The sequence below is a fragment of the Balaenoptera physalus genome, assembly GCF_965194825.1.
Source record: "Balaenoptera physalus genome assembly, chromosome: X".
Classification (NCBI taxonomy): Eukaryota; Metazoa; Chordata; class Mammalia; order Artiodactyla; family Balaenopteridae; genus Balaenoptera; species Balaenoptera physalus.
The window spans coordinates 57,865,049-57,886,365 of NC_138903.1; the positions used below are offsets into that span (position 1 = coordinate 57,865,049).

General features: G+C 43.2%; 1 protein-coding gene across 1 annotated transcript in view; it reads left to right on the top strand.

The window, feature by feature from the left end:
- AR (androgen receptor) overlaps nucleotides 1-20,966 on the top strand; it is a 186,638-nt gene extending 165,672 nt beyond the window's left edge. The window contains exons 4-8 of the mRNA XM_082444933.1: nucleotides 1,550-1,837; nucleotides 8,254-8,398; nucleotides 12,369-12,499; nucleotides 13,359-13,516; nucleotides 14,167-20,966. Coding sequence (XP_082301059.1) covers nucleotides 1,550-1,837; nucleotides 8,254-8,398; nucleotides 12,369-12,499; nucleotides 13,359-13,516; nucleotides 14,167-14,322 — 878 coding nt within the window. The 3' untranslated portion in view covers nucleotides 14,323-20,966. The remainder of the gene's footprint in view (nucleotides 1-1,549; nucleotides 1,838-8,253; nucleotides 8,399-12,368; nucleotides 12,500-13,358; nucleotides 13,517-14,166) is intronic.
- Nucleotides 20,967-21,317: the final 351 nt, after the last annotated feature.

The following is a 21,317-nucleotide window of genomic DNA, read 5'->3' on the forward strand; positions in this document are numbered from 1 at the left end:
TTTTTGCAGGAGCCAGAAACAGATCAGCAACAGGTTTTGTTGTATTTATCCATTAAAATTGAGCAATCAGCTTCTCTCTTTGTTTTATACCTTTTAAATTTTATTATTATTATTATTTTAAAGAGATTAGAGATAAAGTGGTTTATGGTCTGTCCCGGTACAACTGCCTATGCTAGATCTCAGAGTTATGGCCTTTTCAATTATTTATATTTCTGCCAATATAAATACTAAGGAAAATAGCACAATGTAAACATCAGGATGCTCAAGGACCTGTAAATTGTGTGTATGAGAGCACAGTGGGAGGATGGTTCTTAAGGTTTGAGTTTTAGATTATTCTTGTTTTTTTTTAAATAATGTTATTTCTATCATCCTTTTTAATGGATGGTTCCCGTTTTACAGGCAGATTATAAAGGTAGGGACATTCTGTTATTTCTTTGATACAATTGGGGATTTCAGACTTCAGCTTCTCTCTCTCCCCTTTACTAAAGATGAAAATCAATATATGTGTTACAGTGTATGTTCAACTATGAGTGTAAATGTCTGACAATACCTGGGGCTGTTATAGTTGAAGTGAGAAATGCTGCAACACCAGAAAATTCCCATTCATTGACCCCAAAGTGGGATGATAAGTCTAGTCCTTCTCCAACAGATCTGCCTTTCTAGTCTCCTTCCCTAGCAATCTGCTAGACATGCTAGACATAGACACAAGTACAACATTCCCTTGATTTAAAACATTCTATATTTGCCTATCATCTGTGTGATAAAGCCCAATTTTCTTAATATGATATACATGCTCCTTTAACGTCAAACCCCACTTTTGTTTTCAACCTCATAAATAGCCAGTCTCCCCACATATACAATATACACTCCAGCCACACTGGTCTCTTTTTCCCTTAAACACTCAGTGCTTTTGTTTATGCCCTTTCCATTCCTCTCTGCCTGGTGAAATCCTCACTATTCTTCGAGGTCCAGGTCATATATCACCATAAACATTTCCTGACCCCACCTATGCAGAGAGATTGTTGTTCTTCCTCTTTTGTTAATATTCCTGTTGTAACATTCACCAGTTTGACATTTTCTAATTGTTAGAATTGTTAGCGGGCATTTATTTCTCCTCTACCAAACTGGGTTAGGGCCTATGTTCTTTTCGCCACCCAAAAGCAAAGGCCTAACAATGGATGTCTGTTGAATGAACAAATGAGTGAATCATGAATATATTAGTAAATGATTTAATTGAAGGTCCAAGGTATGAATACTGGAGACTGCATTTAGGCAGAGCCCAATCCAAGGATATACTAGGTCTGTCTGGCAAGAGGATCACAGAGAAAGCAAGATATGAAAGTTTGAGTTTAGTAGGAATTTAGAATGATGAATCATTCACTTAACCAGTGTTTAAACTGAGCACTTGTCCTTAAGGAGTTTAGAGTCTGTGACTAGGGAGAATGAACACCCTTGTTTTCTTAGCTCAAACAGCTTTTCTAACAGGGTAACTGTGCTGTGTGTTTTTGGCCACTGATAATAAATCCAAGTTTCCCTTCTTTCCCAATAGCCCGGAAGCTGAAGAAACTTGGGAATCTGAAACTACAGGAGGAAGGGGAGGCTTCCAGCGCCACCAGCCCCACTGAGGAGCCAGCCCAGAAGCTGACAGTGTCACATATTGAAGGCTATGAGTGTCAGCCCATCTTTCTGAATGTCCTGGAAGCCATTGAGCCAGGTGTGGTGTGTGCTGGACATGACAACAACCAGCCTGACTCCTTTGCAGCCTTACTCTCTAGCCTCAATGAACTGGGTGAAAGACAGCTTGTACACGTGGTCAAGTGGGCCAAGGCCTTGCCTGGTAAGGAAAGTGGGGGCATGGGATGTGGGAGATCATATTTAGTGAAGCCTCCTTTGGGCCAAGCACCATGTCTGTTTGCTTCCCATCCATTAACTCATGCAATCCTCACCATAACCTTGTGAGGGAAGAGATTGGTAGAAATCCCTACATTAAAAATAAGGAAACTCAGAAATCAAGGAGAAGAGCAACATTATCGAGTATCCTATATGCCTCACATCAGCACACACAACCATGTTTCTATGTTCAACCCACAGATTTAGTCAGCAAATGTTCCCATAATCATGGATCACATAGACATACCCTTATATGCCTTAAGATGCTCTTCTATATGTACACACACAGGTTCACCCCAAAGATAATCTTGAGCCTAACTGATATTCTGTCTTTAATATTACTTGGAACCCATACCATGGGAACTCTTATAATATGGTATGATAGAAGGAACATGGGGTTGGGAGTCAGAACAGTTAGGTTCTAGTCTTAGCTCTGCTGGTAACTCATTATGTGATCCCTTCCCTTTCTGAGTCTCAGTTTTTCCATCTGTACAATGTGTGAAAAGTGGTTTGGACTAAATTGATGGTTTTCCAGTTTTACTTCAAGGAACTCTTGGTGCTCTTTAAACCACCTTAAGGAATTCCCTGGCAGTCCAGTGGTTAGGACTCCATGCTTTCACTGCTGGGGGCGTGGATTCGATCCCTGGTCGGGGAGCTAAGATCCCACAAGCCACGCTGTGCGACCAAAAAAGAAAAAAATAAAAAATAAATAAAATAAACTACCTTAGCATCATCATAGTGGAAGGAAACATTAGGTGATAGTGAAAGAAATATGAAGTGTTTTTCTAACTTCTGCATGGATACCTCCAGTGATGGGTAACTCACTTCCTCTCTTGGCCATCTGTTGCTTGGGAAGGTCTGATTATTAAAATATTGGAGCTTAAAGAAGCCACAGAGATCCTCTATCCAACGATTAACAAACGTTCCTTTAGCAGCCAAACTCTTTTCTTTTTTTTTTTTTTTTAGAAATTCACGTTCTTTTATTTATTTATTTATTTATTTATTTATGACTGTGTTGAGTCTTCGTTTCTGTGCGAGGGCTTTCTCTAGTTGCGGCAAGTGGGGACCACTCTTCATCGCGGTGCATGGGCCTCTCACCATCGCGGCCTCTCTTGTTGCGGAGCACAGGCTCCAGACGCGCAGGCTCAGTAATTGTGGCTCACGGGCCCAGTTGCTCCGTGGCATGTGGGATCTTCCCAGACCAGGGCTCGAACCCGTGTCCCCTGCATTGGCAGGCAGATTCTCAACCACTGCGCCACCAGGGAAGCCCCAAACTCTTTATTTCTCAAAAACATGATACACAGATCCAAGTGGAGCTGGTTGATTTAAAGCCAGTGCCTCTCCCTCACTACCCCTAGAGAAGCCTCAGATCACTCTTGCAGAATCTTAGTGCTCCAGGGAACACAGTTTGGAAACAAGAGAAGCATAAACTCTTTAAGGGCTCTCTTAATCCTAAACTTCCATGATTGAAAGATTCTTTTGAAACATCAACAACCAAACCTCTCCTTGTGGAGTCAAAGATTAACCTGCCATTTAATAATAACTGTCAATCAGATGGGAATTTATGGTGAACAGAGCAGTTTCATATGTATTACCTGATTTGATCCTCATAAGAATCCTGTAAAGTAGGGATCTTTTCCCTGTTTTATAGATAAATACACTGAAGCTCTGAGAGGTGATGTGCTTGCCCACAGTTGCACATTCAGAAGGTATCAGGGCCAGAACTTGAGCCCAGGTCCCCTCCTAATTCCAAATCCCTTCCTCATCCAACTCTACCCATAGTCTGTGTAGCACCCCTGTAGTTCTCTAGCCTCGGACTTCACAGTGAGGGACCAAGGCTTTATCCAAGGCCAGTTGGGTCATAATGTGGACTTGCTGCCTTGGAAGACATTGCATGTTGACTGTCAAGCCCCCTTTTTGTCTTTCCAACTCACAAGGCCCAGTTACAGCCACCAGATTGTCCCTAACACCTTCCTAGCTTGGAAAGCTGAGGTTGACTAGCCAATTAGATCCCTGGGAAGAAGGCCCAAGGACTCTGGCTGCATATACACTGTGCCAAAAACAGAGAGTTCACACAGGGAAGAAAAAAATACAAAGAAAAAAAAGGAAGAAAAGAAAAAGTTGCTTTAATTCTTATCACTTATTCAGCTGGGTGTCTTGATGTCATGTGTCTAACAGAGATTCAATTTAATCTTTCCAAGCAGTTGCCAGACACCTTAATGTCTCATTTTATAAGATAGAACCTTTTCTTGTATATGATTCCACTTAATCTTCATAGCAGTCCTATGAATCATAAGGACTTTCACTCCCATTTCAAATGATAAGGTTCAGAGAGGTTAATTAACTTGTTCCATTTGGTCACTTAACAAATGCAGCCAGAGCTTGGGCTCACACCCTCTGAGTTCTAGTTTGATGGTCTTAACAATAACCTGGTGCAAGTCATTATGGCACAATTTGTATAACTGGGAGTCACTGGATTTCCTCAGCCTAACCTCCAGGGTGGGAAGCCCTTTCCTTACATTAACAAGTCTGCAAGTTAATATCAGTTCACCATCTAGCTTGTCTAAGGAAATGATCTCTGACCCTGAGTAATTTAAAGAATAGCTTCACAGCTGCATAGCACAGGGAGATCAGCTCGGTGCTTTGTGACCACCTAGAGGGGTGGGATGGGGAGGGTGGGAGGGAGGGAGATGCAAGAGGGAAGAGATATGGGAACATATGTATATGTATAACTGATTCACTTTGTGATAAAGCAGAAACTAACACACCATTGTAAAGCAATTATACTTCAATAAAGATGTTTAAAAAAAAAAAGAATAGCTTCAAAAGAAAGCCAAGTACCACATTCATTAGAACTGTTATTCATATTATCAATAATCACCTACTAATTCAAGTTATTTGCTAATTGAACACATTGAGTTCCTGTCCTTTGAGAGGCACTGTGCTAAGTACCTACTCAGATCAATTTTGTTGTGAAGTTTTCTGTGATAGTGATGATATATGTAAATTGCCTGTTATAGCACCTGGTACTTTAGTAAATGATAACTATTGAGGGAGGGCGAGTAGACTGTATGTACACAGTATATTTATAATCAGATGTATCTGGCTTGGAATCTTAGCTATACACTAGTTGTGTGACTTTGAGCAAATCACATGTCTGCAGTACTTGTTTCCTCATTTGTAGAGATGGTAGAACAATTGCTACCTTGCAGATTGTTATCAACACAGAAATCAGGTATAAAGAGCATCTAGTATAATAGCTGAAACATAGAAGATGCTCTGTAAATGGTGGGTCATTATTATCAAGCTTGAGTACTAAACCACTAAAATCATTTTAAGCTGCCACTAGTTTTTCCTAAAAGCTCATTCATGGGTCCCAACGATGAATTGTCTTCTTTGAAGACCTTGGCTGCCAGGTGCACTAAAGCAGCAAAGATCTCCTAATTGACCTTTCTTTGGGTATGTCCTTCCAGACTAGACATGAGACTATAGGTTTCTACTGAAGATTGCTAAGAAATGATGTTGATTGGATTCTAGTGAGAAAACAGAATCTCAGGTTAGCCTCTGCTCCCTAACCTGTTTGGTGTGTTTCATAACCTGAAACCATGACTTCTCTGTGTTTCTCCAAAACAGCCTAATGCAGCGCCAAATAGGTGTTGAGTGAATGAATGTATGTTGAAGGAAACCTGTAGGCTGGAGCTACTGTTTCCTCAAGTCATTCCTTGATAGCCGTACTATCTGAGCAGGCTGCTTCAAAGGCTGGGCATTAGCGGGCTAATTTTCCTATAGGTCTAATCTGATTACAATACCTAACTCTGTTCTCTAATGCCCAGCCTTTGAAGCAGCTATGTTGTTGATGCATATACAGTAATTAGGCTTGAGTTCTAAGCAGCTCTCACTAAGGACCGTTAATTAGTATTACAGCCAAACTAAGCTTTCCCTTTTGTTCCTCTTTGTTAGTTCTCTGGCATCTCAGGGAGGGGAAAATCATCAGTATTGATGGCTTCCTTGGTATTTGTACAGTTTAATCCTCATCCCCCCATGCACCCTCATATTCACACACTCACCAACCAAGGCTTTCCTTGATTCCCATTGCCTCCCACCCCAGGGGTTCAGGGTTCAAGCTCCTGGGGCCCCTCCCAAAGAGATTCTTTGATGTTCCATACTTGACCCTGGCTTTTCATCTCCTACTGGAAAGAATCAGTCCCAGGTATTCTGTGCTACAGAAGGGCTTCAGGCAGGAAATACTCTGGGATCTGAGGCTCCAGCTAGTCTGTTAGCAGACTAGCTCCTGTGAAGATGTGAGGCACACACCTGGGAGCTAAGATTGCAGTCAAGGGTGGTAATGTGAGGAACTCTAGCATCCTGACATCTGGTAGGCTTGGGACCTAAAGGAAAAAAGGGTAAATAGGGGGTGTGTGTGGCAAGAACCAACCAAACAGAACAATGTGTCTAGATAGTGTAGACTTCAGACCTGAGCCTATGGCTAAGAAAAAACTCATGACCTTGGTAGTTCTTGAGCTGTGTTGTTCAGCAGTAGTATGGGAAAAGCACTGAAGAAGAGAATTAGAACACGTGGGTTCTAGTCCCATTTCAGCCACATACAGACTGTATGAGCTTGGGGAAGTCAGTTAACTTCTCTGGCCCTCAGATTCCTTGTTGGCAAAATAATGTCATATTGCCCACACTCTAGGGTAATTGTGAGGGTTAAATGAGGTCATCATCAGGAAAGTTAGAAGCATTATCCAAATTCATGTAAGCATTCCTAATAAGGTAAGTAAGACAAAATTTCAGATAATTCTGGATCTGTTAAGGAGAAGATAAATGAGGCACTGGTAGGGGATGAGCTCTGAGGTGATGCTTTAAGTATACAACTATTTGGAAACCTCCAGGAGAGCATAGCCATATCTGTTCTACCTATGTGGAGGCAGCATCTGGGAGCCTCTGTTCTCTGAGCTTAAGGGAGGTAATTTGGAGATCATCTATAATTCTCATTTTATAAAATGAAAAAATTGAGGGTCCTAAGTCTAATTAATATTTCTTAAACGCCTACTCAAATATCTGAACTGTGTTATATACTAGAGAGGAAAAGATGACTAAGAAGGGAATGGTCCCTGTCTTCAAGAAGTTCTAAGTCTTACGGAGGAGACAGATATGTGCATAGATAAATTCCAGTACAGTGTAATGAGTGCTATAATTGGACAGAGCTACTTAAGATTCAGTAAGATGGTAAAAGAAGAATCACTAGGTCTTCTGTTTGGATGAGTTGGAAGAGACATCACAGAGGAGGTAGGCTTTCAGTGAAGACTTGAAAGATGAGTAGGTGTTTATCAGATGGAAAGCCTGGGGAGGGAAAAATGCATTCTAGGGAAAGGCAACTGCCTGTGCAGAGATAGCAGAGATTTAGAGGCATGATGTGTGTGTGTGTGTGTGTGTGTGTGTGTGTGTGTGTGTGTTCAGCAAACTGTGGGTTTTTTCAGAATAGCTAGAACCTAAATTATGAGAAGGCAAATGGTAAGAAATTAGTCTAAGAAAGCAGGTCATAAAGGGCCTGTTTGTGTATAATAATGGCAGTAAGCAGGAATGGCAGTAGAGTAGGAAACTAGCAGGGCCAGGTATTTGTTGAATAGAAAACAATAGAGAGGAAATGGGAGGCAGGAAAAGGGTCAGAGAAAAGAGATGGAACCTGAAGGTGGTGTGAAGAAGGCATGGCTGTCAGATGCATTCCACCATATGCTGATATGTAATAGTATCCCTTTCCCAGGGTTGTTAGAAGGTACAAACAAGATTATAGCTAGAAAAGAGCTTTGTAAAGTGAAAAGTGCTGTTCATGTGAGAGAAATGATTATTACACTGCATCTTTGGAAAGGCAGTGAGCCTTTCTGAAGATCAAGACTTTGGAATCAGACTGGCTTTGGAACTTGACCTGCCAATTACTAGCCTTATGATCTTGGACAAGTTCTTCAACCCTTCTGTGACTCACTTTTATTGATTCACAGAATGAGAACAATAATAGTATACACTTTATTGGATTCTTGTGAGGATTAAATGAATTAATATAAGTAACATGCTTAGAAAAGAGTTAATTCATTGTAAGCAGTCAGTGAGTGTTAGATTATTATTCTCTTCCAATGGACAGTGCACTTTTTGCCTCTGTTTCTTTTGAGCAGCTCAATGAAGTAGGGAGTGCAAAGAGTGTTATCCCCACCATATAGTTTGTTCTCCTCATGCTCCCCAGCATTGATGGCCCCTAGGGCTCCTCAAGGGCAGCCCGAGTGCCAGAAATTCTCAGCCCAGCAGAGTCCCAGACTTCACTCAGCCCATCAGTGCTCAGTCTGACCACTGCCTCTGCCCTATCTCCAGGCTTCCGCAACTTGCACGTGGATGACCAGATGGCAGTCATTCAGTACTCCTGGATGGGGCTTATGGTGTTTGCCATGGGCTGGCGGTCCTTCACCAATGTCAACTCCAGGATGCTCTACTTTGCCCCTGACCTGGTTTTCAATGAGTAAGTGCTTATGTGTCCAGAACTCACATAGACACAGACCTCGTTGGTGGTGATGATGGTAATGGAAGTAATGGTGAGAGTTGGTTCATTTGACCTTTAGGTGAGGCAGTAGAAGCCCAGCCAGCCTGCACAATCTGAGGTGGCTTTGCCTGGCTGAAAGGCCAATTGGTAGGAGGGAACAGGGGAAGGCCATCGCTTTTCCCAATCAAGACTGAATCCTGGCAATTTGGCAGTGCTTCTGACCTGCTTTTACCTTATCTCAGACCCTCAGGTCAGGGTCCTTTTTCTTCACTCTGAACAACATAAGGAGTGAACAGAGAGACTCTAGTTGTAAGGGCTGAAGTTCCTTTGGTCCCTTATGCTACCATCAAAAGCTACTGCCAGTCACCATTTGTTGAGAAACTCCTTTGTGCCAGGACCATACTAGATATTTTCCTAATCCTTTCTCATTGAGCACTCATGAGAACTTGATTTCCCCTTTAAAAAAAAATTTAATGGATGGGGAAAATTAGGCTCAACAAAATAAAGTGACTTACCCAACAACGTCAAACAGCTAGTGCATGTTGGCAACAGAATTCAAAGTATGGCTGTGTAACTCTTAGCTCTTATACTGCCTCCTGATGGTAAGTGATGAGAAAGTGCAGCTCCACCATTTTCTGGCCACGTGACCTTGGCCCAGCCACTTCCCTTCTCTTAAAAACAGTTTTAATAAAAGCTTGCCCTGCCACCAGCTCTATTACCTTTCATGAATTTGGCCAAGAGCTCAGGTTTTAAAATTGTACTTTTCTCAACTGAAACCTCTATTCTGTTATTTCCTACATCATTGTCTTTGGGTAAGACCCTTACCTTCCCTGATCCGCAGTTTCCTAATCTGTTAATAAAATAAAACTTTCTTAAATGGTTTTGTTATGACAACGAAAATAGGAGCTAATGGATGTGAAATGTCTGTCCCATAATGGGCAAGAAATAAAAAAGAAGTACCTTTCCGATACTCTCTTTTCCTAACAGTGATAATCTGTTCTGTGTCTGCTATTTGAGGTCCCTTGTGGCACTGTGAATGGAGCTGGCCAGAAAAATCTTCCCAAGAACTTTGAGCTAGTCTCACCACAGAGAATCCCTTTGGTCAGGAAGGAATTGACCTTCCCTCCCCTCTAGCCCTCTAATCCAGAAGAGCCTTAAAATAAAATCTACAGGCCAGTGGTTCCTTCCAGTACAGCAGTGCCATATGGGGGAAAATAAGCGTCCCCAGCTGCCCTCTTCCAACTCAGCCAGCCCTGGTAGCCAGAAGCTAAGAATAACCATTGAGCTTTTGGCACAACCTGCTTTGTGGTTTCCAGATCTCCAAAGAGTTACCTATGATGCCATCTTCTGGAGCAGGCCTTAAAAAGCCCTCTTCCTGTTCATCTCTCAACCCACCCTCTTGCTGCCCTCCAGTGATTAAATCAACTACTGGGCACCTGCACTACTCTCCCCATCCAGAGCCTGAAGACCTTTGAACCTTTGCAAGGTGATAATTGGCTATTTTCTAAATCTTCATTTCCTTTTCCACCTCTGTGTAAATATGTGGCACCCTACCTCAGCTATCTGGTCCACTTCCATGTACCTCATCGAAAGGTACCACAGGATTCCCCACAGAGTCAGGGTTCTATATCAAGCCCCAGGGCTCCTGAAACAGCAGACCCCCTTCCTCTTATAGGAACCTGCCATGTTAGAGCTCTTAAAGTCGCTAGAATCATCTAAACCAATGTTTCTCAACAGGGATGCTGTTGACATTTTCCGAGGAATAGTTTTTCATCATTTAGCACATTCCTGCATATTGGAATGTGTTTAACTACCCTGATACCTGCCCACTAAATACCAAATAGGATCCTAGTCACTGTGACAGCCCAAACTGCCCCCACACATTTCTAGCACCCACTAAGGGGGCAGTACCTCTCCAGTTGAAAGCCACCAGTTGCTGCTAGCCTCCTCAAGGTACCAATGGGGAAACGGAGGCCCAAAGAAAAAGACAGGGATTCTGGGCCAACCCATTTGCTGATCTCTCTGACACCAAACCCTGTCATCAACCCCGCTTTCTTCTTTTCTCCTCCCCTCTTTGTGGAGAACACAGTTTGTGAGAGTAATGGACCTGAACCCTAGCTGTGTGACCTTGGGTAAATTACTGAACTTCTCTGAGGCTTATTCTTCTCATCTGTAGAATAGTGAATAGAATCATAATGGCACTTTCCAACATATCATTTTTTCAGCAATTGCTATGTGCCAGGCACTGTGCTCCATCATTTTTTCCAATGTTTGTCTCCCCACTTCTCCACTCTCTTTTAATCCCACCTACTTCTGCTCACCCCCTGAATTCCATTCCTGTCCCTTGCTTTCTACCTTCCACACTATGTCTATCCCTTTCTTTCCTCTAGCTGTTCCCTATTCTATTTGCTTTTCTCTTCAGGTCTTATTTCTTTCCCCTTTGAATTCCTTCCCTTGCCTTTCTCCCCTCCTTTCTCCACCTTCTCTCTTTCTGGGGTCTGCAGCAGTATTACAGCAATCCTTCACGTCAGGATTACAATTTCAATGGTAAAAATGCTGTAGTGTTGTCATCAACAGAGGCTTGGAAGCACAGACAGACCAGAGCAAGGCCATGCCCTAAGGCTCAGCAAATCTTATTTAAAAATTCCTTAGGGCGAAAGAGCTTGGAGCAGCATTGTTTTGGTCAGTTGACTTGTGATACTATCTAAATGCTTCCTTTTTCCAGTTGGGTTCCAGCCTGCATTGAATATTTCTACACTATCTGCCCCTTCCTTTCCCTCTTTCTCCAGGCCAGCCAAGATCTCTCTGAGATAGGGTGCTGAGCTTCCACCCAGCCAGTACCAGGCCTGCTCAACCTGTGAACGAGGCTAGTGGTTTGGGGACCAAAATGTCAAACCACAGGCTTCAGACCCAATCTGGGAGGTCTTTTTCCTCACCACATAAGTGAGTGTCAAATTCCCTTTCCTTTCTCCACAAGATATAAAATCAATTTCTCTCTCCCCCTCTCCTCTTTCCCTCTCTCTCTCTCTCTCTCTCTCTCTCTCTCTCTCTCTCTCACACACACACACACACACACACACACACACACACAATTTCTGAAGTGCTGAAAACCAGGAAGGTTTGCTATCAGGAGGATGCTGTATCTTCTCTTACGGGCTTGCCATGGCCAGTCATGGAACAGAGAGGTTGCTCCCCCCGAGAATCTGTCCAAGCCTTGGCCACTTCCCTATATAATTTATAGGTGATAATGTGATGATCTGTTCACAAGTCACTATAATAAAAGCAGCTTACACGTGTTTGTAACTCCCAAACTGTAGTAAGGAACAGCCAGTATATGAGGGAGTAGGCTCCGCTTCAGCAGGGGACATTTAGATTTGACATTCAGAAATATTTTCTGGCTGATTTGATAAGCATTGGAACTCATTTAAAGGAACAATGGGGAATCTCCTTTTCTGGGAGTTTTTAAAGAAATGATTAAATTTCTAATATGGGAAGTGTGGTCACTTGGGAATCCTGATGTCCTTATGTTAAGAGTTGATTTCTAAGGCCTGTCTCCTAGAAATCCTCCAAGTTTGAATGTCTGGGAGGCAGGTTCTGGCTCTGGCTGCAGCTGAGATATTAGGACTGTAGTCAGGGAGACCATGTGCCAGGCCCATTGTATTCATTTGGTTAGGCTTTCCTGTCCCTGTGTCAGGAAACAGGAGGGGCACGGGTACCTGGAAATTCCATGTGCTAACCCATATCCTGGACAGGGAAGATGAGTAGTTATCAGGATATCATGATTTTGGAAAAAAAAGAACAACTTTGTTCCTGTCACTGAAGCACCAGCAAGAGAAACAGCAAGCTCTTCTTGGAGAACTTGGAAAGGGGAGGGCAACCACAGACATTCTCTCTGGGTTTATTGTAAGCCTTTCCTTACTTCTCTTTTTTCTCTGTGTTTCCCTCCCAGGTACCGCATGCACAAGTCCCGGATGTACAGCCAGTGTGTCCGAATGAGGCACCTCTCTCAAGAATTTGGATGGCTCCAAATCACCCCCCAGGAATTTCTGTGCATGAAGGCACTGCTGCTCTTTAGCATTAGTAAGTGCCTGGAAGGGCAGGGAATGCCCCTAGGGGCATAGGGGATCAGAGGGGAGCTGCTTTTTTCATTAAAGGATTATTGGGAAGAAGCCAGCTCCTGAACATTTCCCTTCCTCTTTCACCCTCCCTCCTCCACTCTCCCTTAGCATCCTTTTTCCTAACAAGGATGAATTTCATGGCTAGAGACCAATTTCTTTGCTAGAATTCAACCTCCATTAGATCCCCACCTACCCCCAATCTCTCTCTGGTACAAGGCCTTTTTGTCTGGTTTTAGCAGGTCTCTGAATTTTTCCATAGCTTCTACCATAGAAACAGGCAAGGACCACCTTATATGTCTTGTAGGGCAGAAGGGATTGCCTCCTGGAAGGAATTTCCTCTTCTGCCAAAAAGAGAAGGTCTGTGTAAGCAAGTCAGACAGGGCTTATTTGGCAGCCAAGGAATATTTCTTTAATGTCTCTTCTAAGCAGAGTGCTTAGCCTCTATGAGGGAGAAAGGAGACAAAATTTGATATTCAAGACCACGTGTTTTAATTTTCTAATTCAGAGCCAGACTGTGAACAGCGTAAAACCATAGGTCCTAAGAAATGTGTAGATGAGAAGTCTAGAGAATGGAAAAGCTCAGTAAATTTTATTTACTTGATACCCTACACACTGGGTCCAGCTAGCCTTTTCCCTAAGACCTTCCTGGAAGACTTCCTGAAGGTCCCAGGCATATAGGCCTCAAGTGACAGGAAACCAAGTAGATGGGTCTCTCCCTGTGGGGGTGGGGGTCAAGTTTGTGGTCAGAAAACTTGGTGCTTTATCTAATGCTCCTTCATGGGCATGCTTCCCCTCCCCATTCTGTCTTCATCCCACATCAGTTCCAGTGGATGGGCTGAAAAATCAAAAATTCTTTGATGAACTTCGAATGAACTACATCAAGGAACTTGATCGTATCATTGCATGCAAGAGAAAAAATCCCACATCCTGCTCAAGGCGCTTCTACCAGCTCACCAAGCTCCTGGACTCTGTGCAGCCTGTAAGCAAACGATGGAGGGTGCTTTGTCAGGGAGAGCAGCCTGATAGAGCCAAGTGATAATATGCTCTTCTAAGGTCTGGCACCACCTGTTGGGAGGTGCTTCCATTCCCCTCTGGCTTTGAGTGTGGTCCAGGAAGAAAATTCAATGAAGAAGAAAGGAACACAGGTCACAGTGTCCCAGCTGGATGTTGTGAAAGAGGTGGAGGAGTTGAGAACAGAGCAGTTGGGACTCAGAGAAGGGGCTTAGAGTAGATAAGTTCTCTAGGCAGACAAAACAGACCTGGATGTTTTCCCCCTCTTCCTCGAGCCATGTGCGTTTGTGTGTGTGTATGAGAGAGGGAGTGTGTGTGTGTGTGTCTGTGCTGGGGAAAAGGAACACCCAGTCTTGAGTCAGAGAGCTTGCAATGGTGTAAGAGATCTCTTGGGAGCCTTCAATGACTCCCTGGAGACAATTTAGTGCACATGTGGGTGTACGCACGCGTGCACGCACGGGCATGTGCACACACGCACGCGCGCACACACACACACACAGGGAGGCCCAAGGACATGGAAGGAAAGAGGAGGAAATCAAAGAATGTGGGGATAGACCCTGACAAGAAGCCAACTCCTTGTCAACCCTGTTTTCTCCCTCTCTTATTGTCCCCCTGCAGATTGCACGAGAGCTGCATCAATTCACTTTTGACCTGCTAATCAAGTCCCACATGGTGAGCGTGGACTTTCCAGAAATGATGGCAGAGATCATCTCTGTGCAAGTGCCCAAGATCCTTTCCGGGAAAGTCAAGCCCATCTATTTTCACACACAGTGAAGCTTTGGAAGCCCCCATTTTCTCACCCCACCCCACTCCCTTTTTCAGAGATCTTCTGCCTGTTTTAACTCTGCACTACTTCTCTGCAGTGCCTTGGGGAATTTCCTCTATTGATGTACAGTCTGTCATGAAGATGTTCTTGAGTTCTATTTGATGGGTTTTTTTTCTCTTTTCCTCCTTTCTTTTCTATGCCTCCCTATCTGACCCTCCATGGCACTTTCAAACTCTGCTCCCTGCTGTGGCCCTTATCTGTGTTTTGAATGCTGTTGTATTTCTTTAAATGTGTGATGATCCTGTGGCACAGTGTCAAGTTGTGCTTGTTTATAGCACTGCACTGTATGCCAGCCATGCAAACGTTTACTCACCTAATGCCACGTGAAGTTTAGAGAGGTAAGAGTATCTGGGAAAACAAAAGACAAACAAACAAACAAAAACAAAAAAATTTGCTAGGGTTTTGCCTCTTAAAAAATATAAAAACAAACAGAAATCCCTGAAGAGACCAACAGTAACTAGAATAAAGTGAAAACTGCAAGCCCATGGGGAGTCACTGCTTTTTTTCCCCAAACCCTCTCTCCCTGGGAGACTTTATTTTCTGCCAATGGCTATTGCCATTAGAGGGCAGGGTGACCCCAGAGCTGAGGTGGACAGGAGGCAGATTTAAGAGAGGACAGAGAGGACAGATGGATCACCAGTACCTGCCCAGAGCCTTGGACCCTGAGGGCTAGACTGCTCAACTGCAGTACAGTTCATGGTACTGAAAAGTGTACTTCTTGTTTGAAAACTTGTCTGTATGGCCTCCCCCCACCAGTCCCTTTCTCTCTCATCCTCTGCCTCCACCCTCAAATTGACTTTCATTAGCTTTTCTAAGAGGTTTGAACTGAATGTTCTCTTTAGCCAAAACTTGGCCACTTCCACTGAAGAATCAGACCAGCAAGAGGGAGAGGGAGATCTGACCTTTTGTAAGTCACCATTCCGATCCAGGTCTGCTTTCCCATTTGTAGTCCAGGGAAGAGCTTGGGGCTGGAGTCAGAGGAAAAGGAAGTGGTGGCTTGACTGTTTTCCTGCTTAGGACACTGAAGATTTGATCCCTCTTTGCCCCTACCTTTAAAAGACCTGAATGTTTTCTGCCTGACTCCATATAGCTGCAAGCCTCATCCACCCTCCCTTCAGTGTTTTGTGGGTCTGAACTTCACCAGGCTGCATTACAGCCACAGTGGTGAAGCTTGTCCACTTCCTTGGGCATGTTCACAGACTCTCTGCTAAGAACTCCCACCACTAAGAAGGCTAGCAAGCCAGCAGTCTTGATGTCTAGCTCTAGATGCCAGTAGGCTCAAAGACTTCTTAGCAAATGTCTCTTATCAACTATCAGATCTCTGGAGCCCTTAGACAAACTGGAAAGAAGGCATCAACGGGATTGGACAAGCTGAGCGTCTTGTTCTTGTCCCCCAGAGATGACACCTTCCCACAAAGTGGAGAAATGCCCACTTCTGCCTTCAGAGCAGCTAAAGGGGCTACCCAGATCAGGGTTGAAGAGAAAACTCAATTACTAAGGTGGGAAGAATGAAGGCACTAGAACCAGAAACTCTGTAAATGCTCTCCTTGCCACCCAGCATATCCACCTGCAGAAGTCATGGGAAGAAGAGAGAAGAAACCAAGAGAAGACTGACTACTAAAGTAAATGTCTTCAGAAGTAAAGTCTAAAGCCAGATGGGCACCATCTGGTGAGTTTACTCATCATCCTCCTCTGCTGCTGATTCTGAGCTCTGACATTGGCCATACTCACTCAGACTCCCCACCTTTGTTGCTGCCTTTCAGCCAGAGGAAGCTGAAAGATTGAGACTACAGAACCATGGCCTTCGTTGGAAAGATCTGGTTGGTGTGGCTCCAATGGGCTGCCACCCATGAACTTGGTGTGTTCCTGGGATACTGGTTTCATATAGTCCTTTGGCACACCTCTGTTCTGTTGAGTTTGTCCCCCAGTCGCGAGTACATGGGAATGTCCACCTACTTTCTCATCTTGGCCACTGCCTCCTCACTTAGCTCTTAAATTCATCTGCTAAACAAGAAATGGCCAGTCACCCAGCTGCCCATTTCAGTTGGTTCACTCTACTTGTCGTTGAGAAGATAGTTTCTGAGTGACATGATATGATCTACATGGGTTTCCTCCCCTGATTTCTGTTGATATTAATAGCCAAATGAACTTGCAAAACAGCTTCTTTAAATAACAAGGGAGAGGGGAACCTAAGATGGGTGTTATACCAATCCAAGACTGCTGGACAGAACTAAAGCTGGCAGGTTCTGTTTCTGGGGTAGGATAGAAAAATTCTGTTTTTCTTTGTTATGACACCAATTGGCTTATGTAGGGTCACAGGATCACTTTTAGCTGTTTTAAAGAGAAAAAATCAACTACTTTTTCATTTAAACTAGGTTACCTTTTAATAGTTCCTTTACATCTGTTTTGAAATGATTCTCATCTTTTGTGGTACATGGATTCAATTATATCATTCTAATACCTCTCCTTGTAAATATTAGATGCTCTCTTTTCCATTTCTCTGGCTATCAAGTTTTTCATCTTTATGGATTTCCCAATTGTGACTCTTGTCGTTATGAATATATGTTTTTCATTTGTGAAAGCCAAAAATCAGTGAAACGGCAGTGTAATTAAAAACAGCAACAACTGGATTACTCCGAATTTCCAAATGGCAAGACTAGGGAAAAATGGCCTAAACAAGAATTTAGGTCTACTGTTTTTGCACTGGGGTTTCAGTGAGCAAAGGAGATTTTATCTTGGCTTTGTCTCCCACAGATGAAAGGGGGATTATTTTTTTCTTTTGGCCATTGTTGCTCCAGCCAGTGTAATTGACAGAAGTCTCATTTTGCATGCACTCTGCTCTGCAAACAGAGTTGATGTAGTTGGTACACTGTGCTCACCCTTGAAGGATTGGCAACTCACACCCACTCAACTGGTGAGCTTAAAGATGAGGATCACTCACCAGACAAGTGACGGGCACTATCTCCAAAAAGGTTTGCAGTGCTCAATGGGGATAGAGAGTGAGGAAGAGAAAAAGAAGAAGCACCAGGGAGAAGGCCCCATCTGTGTTTGGCAGCAGACAGCGGCCAGGGTCACAAACTCTGTGGTCAAAGAAAAGAGTCGTGTGGCAGTTTCAGCTCTTGTTCATTGGGCAGCTTGCCCAGGCCTGGCCTCTGAGTTGAAACGGGGATTGGGTTCTTTGCTCCATAGCTTTTCTATGCCACAGACAGTATCTTTGTTCTTGGAGAGTTCATTATTTTTTTAATGAGAAAGGGGTTTTTTGAAGGATTCTGTCATATATCTTTGAAAAAGAAAATCAATAATACATATATTTTTATATATGTTCACTGGCACTAAAAAGGGGGGAAAAAAAGCTTCACTCTGTCCTTTGGGTAGTTGCTGAGGTGACTGTCCAGGTTGAGAAATAATGTGCTGATGCTAGAGTCCCTCTCTGTTCATACTCTACTTCTAAATACATATATGCATATATAGCAAGAAGTATTCTATTTGTACTTTAAGAGAAAATAGGTCCACCATTCACATGATACTGACACTACACAAGTGACCTAACTTTAAGCATCAAGTAGCTTCTAACTGTTTGTTTCATTAGGCACAGCACAGACATGGCCTTTTTTCCTCCCTTGATATTCGGCATGGCTCAAAAGCCCAAGCCACTCCCTCTGCCCCTTCCCAGTCTTGTGCTAGGGTTGCACTTCATGAGACTCTCTTCAGACAGCCCAGTAAGTATCCCTGCATGGTCCCTACATGGCCCTGGGAAAACAAGAGGTTGACTACTAATTATCTTATGCCAGTTGCCCAGGTGAGAGGGCACTGGGCCAAGGGGGTGGCCTTCATGCTCAACCACGTGTAGGGGGTCATGGGAACCAGGAATGCTACAACACAAGATCCAATCCCAAACTTAAGGTCAAAATAAGCCATTTAGCATGTGCAATTTCTTATAAAAGGAAGTTTCTACCCTTGCTGCCTTTTATAGGCAGGTCTGTTCTCACCACTAATCTCTTTGAAAATCTGTGAAAGCAGTTTAAAAAAACAAAGAGATGAGAGCATCGCATTACATAACCAAAGATTACACTGTATCTGCTAAAATACCAAAATTTTTAAGGACAGGGAGGGAGCAAGCATTAGTGCCTCTTTGGTAACCTATCCAAAGACAGACTAAAGGACTTTGCTGGTGACTGACTTATAAGAGTTTTGTGGGGTCCCCCCACAATATACACGTTTAGAAGAGTGGAAGATAATTTTGAAAAGAAAGGGATTATGGGTCCTTCAGTAAGTGATTTTTTATAAGCAGAACTAGCTTTCCTTTTCTGTTGTAGTTGCTGAGCAAATTCTTAAAGCTCCATCATTGCATGGTTAGAAGTGGAGCTGTCTTGGCCATTGTGTTTGCTAGTGCCAATCTTAGCTTATCTGAAGATGTGAAGCCCTTGCTGATAAGAGGAGCATTTAAAGGACTAGATTTTGCACTAGAAGGACAGCAGGCAGAAATCCTCATTTCTGCCCACTTTGAATGGCACAAAAAAGTTCTCTGTGGTTTAAGGCAGAAGGTTGAAATATATTGTAAATGAGTATTTGTATCCATGTTTCAAAACTGAATTATATATATAGATATAATGTGTTCTGATAGCTTTACCTTTCTCTGCACCTTTATATTTGGTTCCAGGTCATAATTGATACCATGTACTTGTGAGAGAGGCCACAGCTACGTTTTGGAAGCTCTCTCAGAATGGAAAAGACACCTGGGTTGATCAGATAACCAAGAGATCTCTGCTCCTATTGAGGCCTGACCCACAAGCCTTGCAAAGGAGCAGAGGGGGGAAAAGCGTAAGGTACATGATGTGTTGCACTTTACTAGCCCAAGACAGATGAATGTGTAAAGGGTGGTGAAGTCTCATTGGAACCGACTGAGATTTACCATAGGGAAGGCCCAGACTTGGGGCCAAAGGCCCACCCAAGCAATTAGCCAGTGACCCTCTAAAGGGACCTGTGCAGCTGGAAGAAGGAAGGGTATTTTTTGTTCTTCACCATCCCTGTGAGAAAAGGGCAGTTTCCTGCACTTGGGAACCTAGAGCAAGTGCTCCATTTCAAACAATTCACTCACCTGCAACTGAGGTGCTCTTGCTACTGGGTGTCTATTCTGGTTTTGGATACGTTCTGTAAAGATTTTGACAATGAAAATGTGTTTTTCTTTGTTAAAAATTTATCAGTGTACTAGAAGTAGTTTATCTGTAGGTACAGGTCCATCTCTGCCCACAGGTAGGGGTGTTTTTCTTCAATTAAGAGACTGACACTGGGGTCTGTTGCCCAGAGCCTCCCAACCCTTAACCATTTCTAGGTGAAGGCAGAAAAATCCACAATTAGTCACTCCTCTAAAGACACTTCAGCTGAGGTAGCAAACCATTTGGAATGTTCCCACTCCAAAAATAAGTGGTAAATATTGTAATTTAGCAGGCAGAGTCTTAAAGGGAAAGGCAGCATTTGACTCATCTTTGATTTCTCCCCATTAGATTTGGGCAGAAAATAGATAATATGCATGGATTTGTTTCCAACCCCAATTCAGTAGAGCGGGAGTGCTGATTCCTTTCCTTATCCCACTTGTTTCAGCTTTTTATAGAATTAAATGAGAAGCTATCATCTGTGTGGCCCTTGTGGCCTAAAACAGTTTGCACATGCACTACTTAAAAAGGCTGTCACATAGCTACAGATTCCATTGGCCACCAAAGACTGGAGCCCACACATATTCCCAAAGGAAAGGAAATTCTGGAATGCTGCTGCTTCTCTGGTGGTGCCCTCCTGGGCTGATGCTTCACATTTTGGAACTCTCTTCCCTGAACATTTAGATAGACCAGGCTTGCAGTCTCTCCCAACCTTAGCCCTTGGTGCTAAGTGTCCTGCAATGAAGTGCCTGTGGGGTTGTCCTATCCCATAAGCCACTCAGGTGCTGAGAGTAGCCACCATTGTGATGACCCAAACTAAAAAGAGAGTCCCTCCCACCACTCAGTGACACTTTTCTGCTTTCCCCTAGACTGGAACATTGATTAGGGAGTGCCTCAGACATGACATTCTTGCGCTGTCCTTGAGATTAATTTGGCAACAAGAGGGAGCAGACTATGTAACCAGATGTAAGAATTAATTTTTATGTTGAGGGAAAAAAATTAAGAAGAAAAGAAGCATCATATAAAAGTTATTTTTTAAAGAAACATTAATTTTGCTTGAAACTTCTTTCAATGGGGCTTCAGTTCTCACAGCAGCACTTGGCCTCCACTGGGCAGCAGGACCAGCCCCAAGCGCTAGTGTTCTATTCACTTTTTGTAATCTTGGAATCTTTTGTTGTTCTAAATACAATTAAAAATGGCAGAAACTTGTTTGTTGGAATACATGTGTGACTCTGGGTTTGTCTCTGTCTCTGCTTTCAGAAATGTCATCCATTGTGTAAAATACTGCCTTGCTGGTCTGCCAGCTAAAACTTGGCCACAGCCCCTGTTGTGGCTGCAGGCTCAAGTTATTGTTAACAAAGAGACCCAAGAAAAGCTGCTAATGTCCTCTTATCACCGCTGTTAATTTGTTAAAACATAAAACAATCTAAAATTTCAGATGAATGTCATCAGAGTTCTTTTAATTAGCTCCTTTTATTGGCTGTCTTTATTGAAGTTGAATTGGTATCATGCCCAGTGGCTTTTTAATGCTACTTTGATTTCCATATATTTTAAAAAATCTTTGTACAGGGGTTATAAATTTGTCCTGTGTTGGCCTTAGCATACTTTGACCTGGGACCACCAAAATATCAAAAGGTCTGGGCTAGAAAGCACAGATGGACACTGGCCACCCATTACAACTTCTCATCAAAAAGCCTAGTTTGTCAACCAGGAGAAAGCTATACAAAATCCAGCTGTTCACCCTCATTCTCATCCTCATGGGAGCATAAAATGGGTGGGGGCTTCACTGC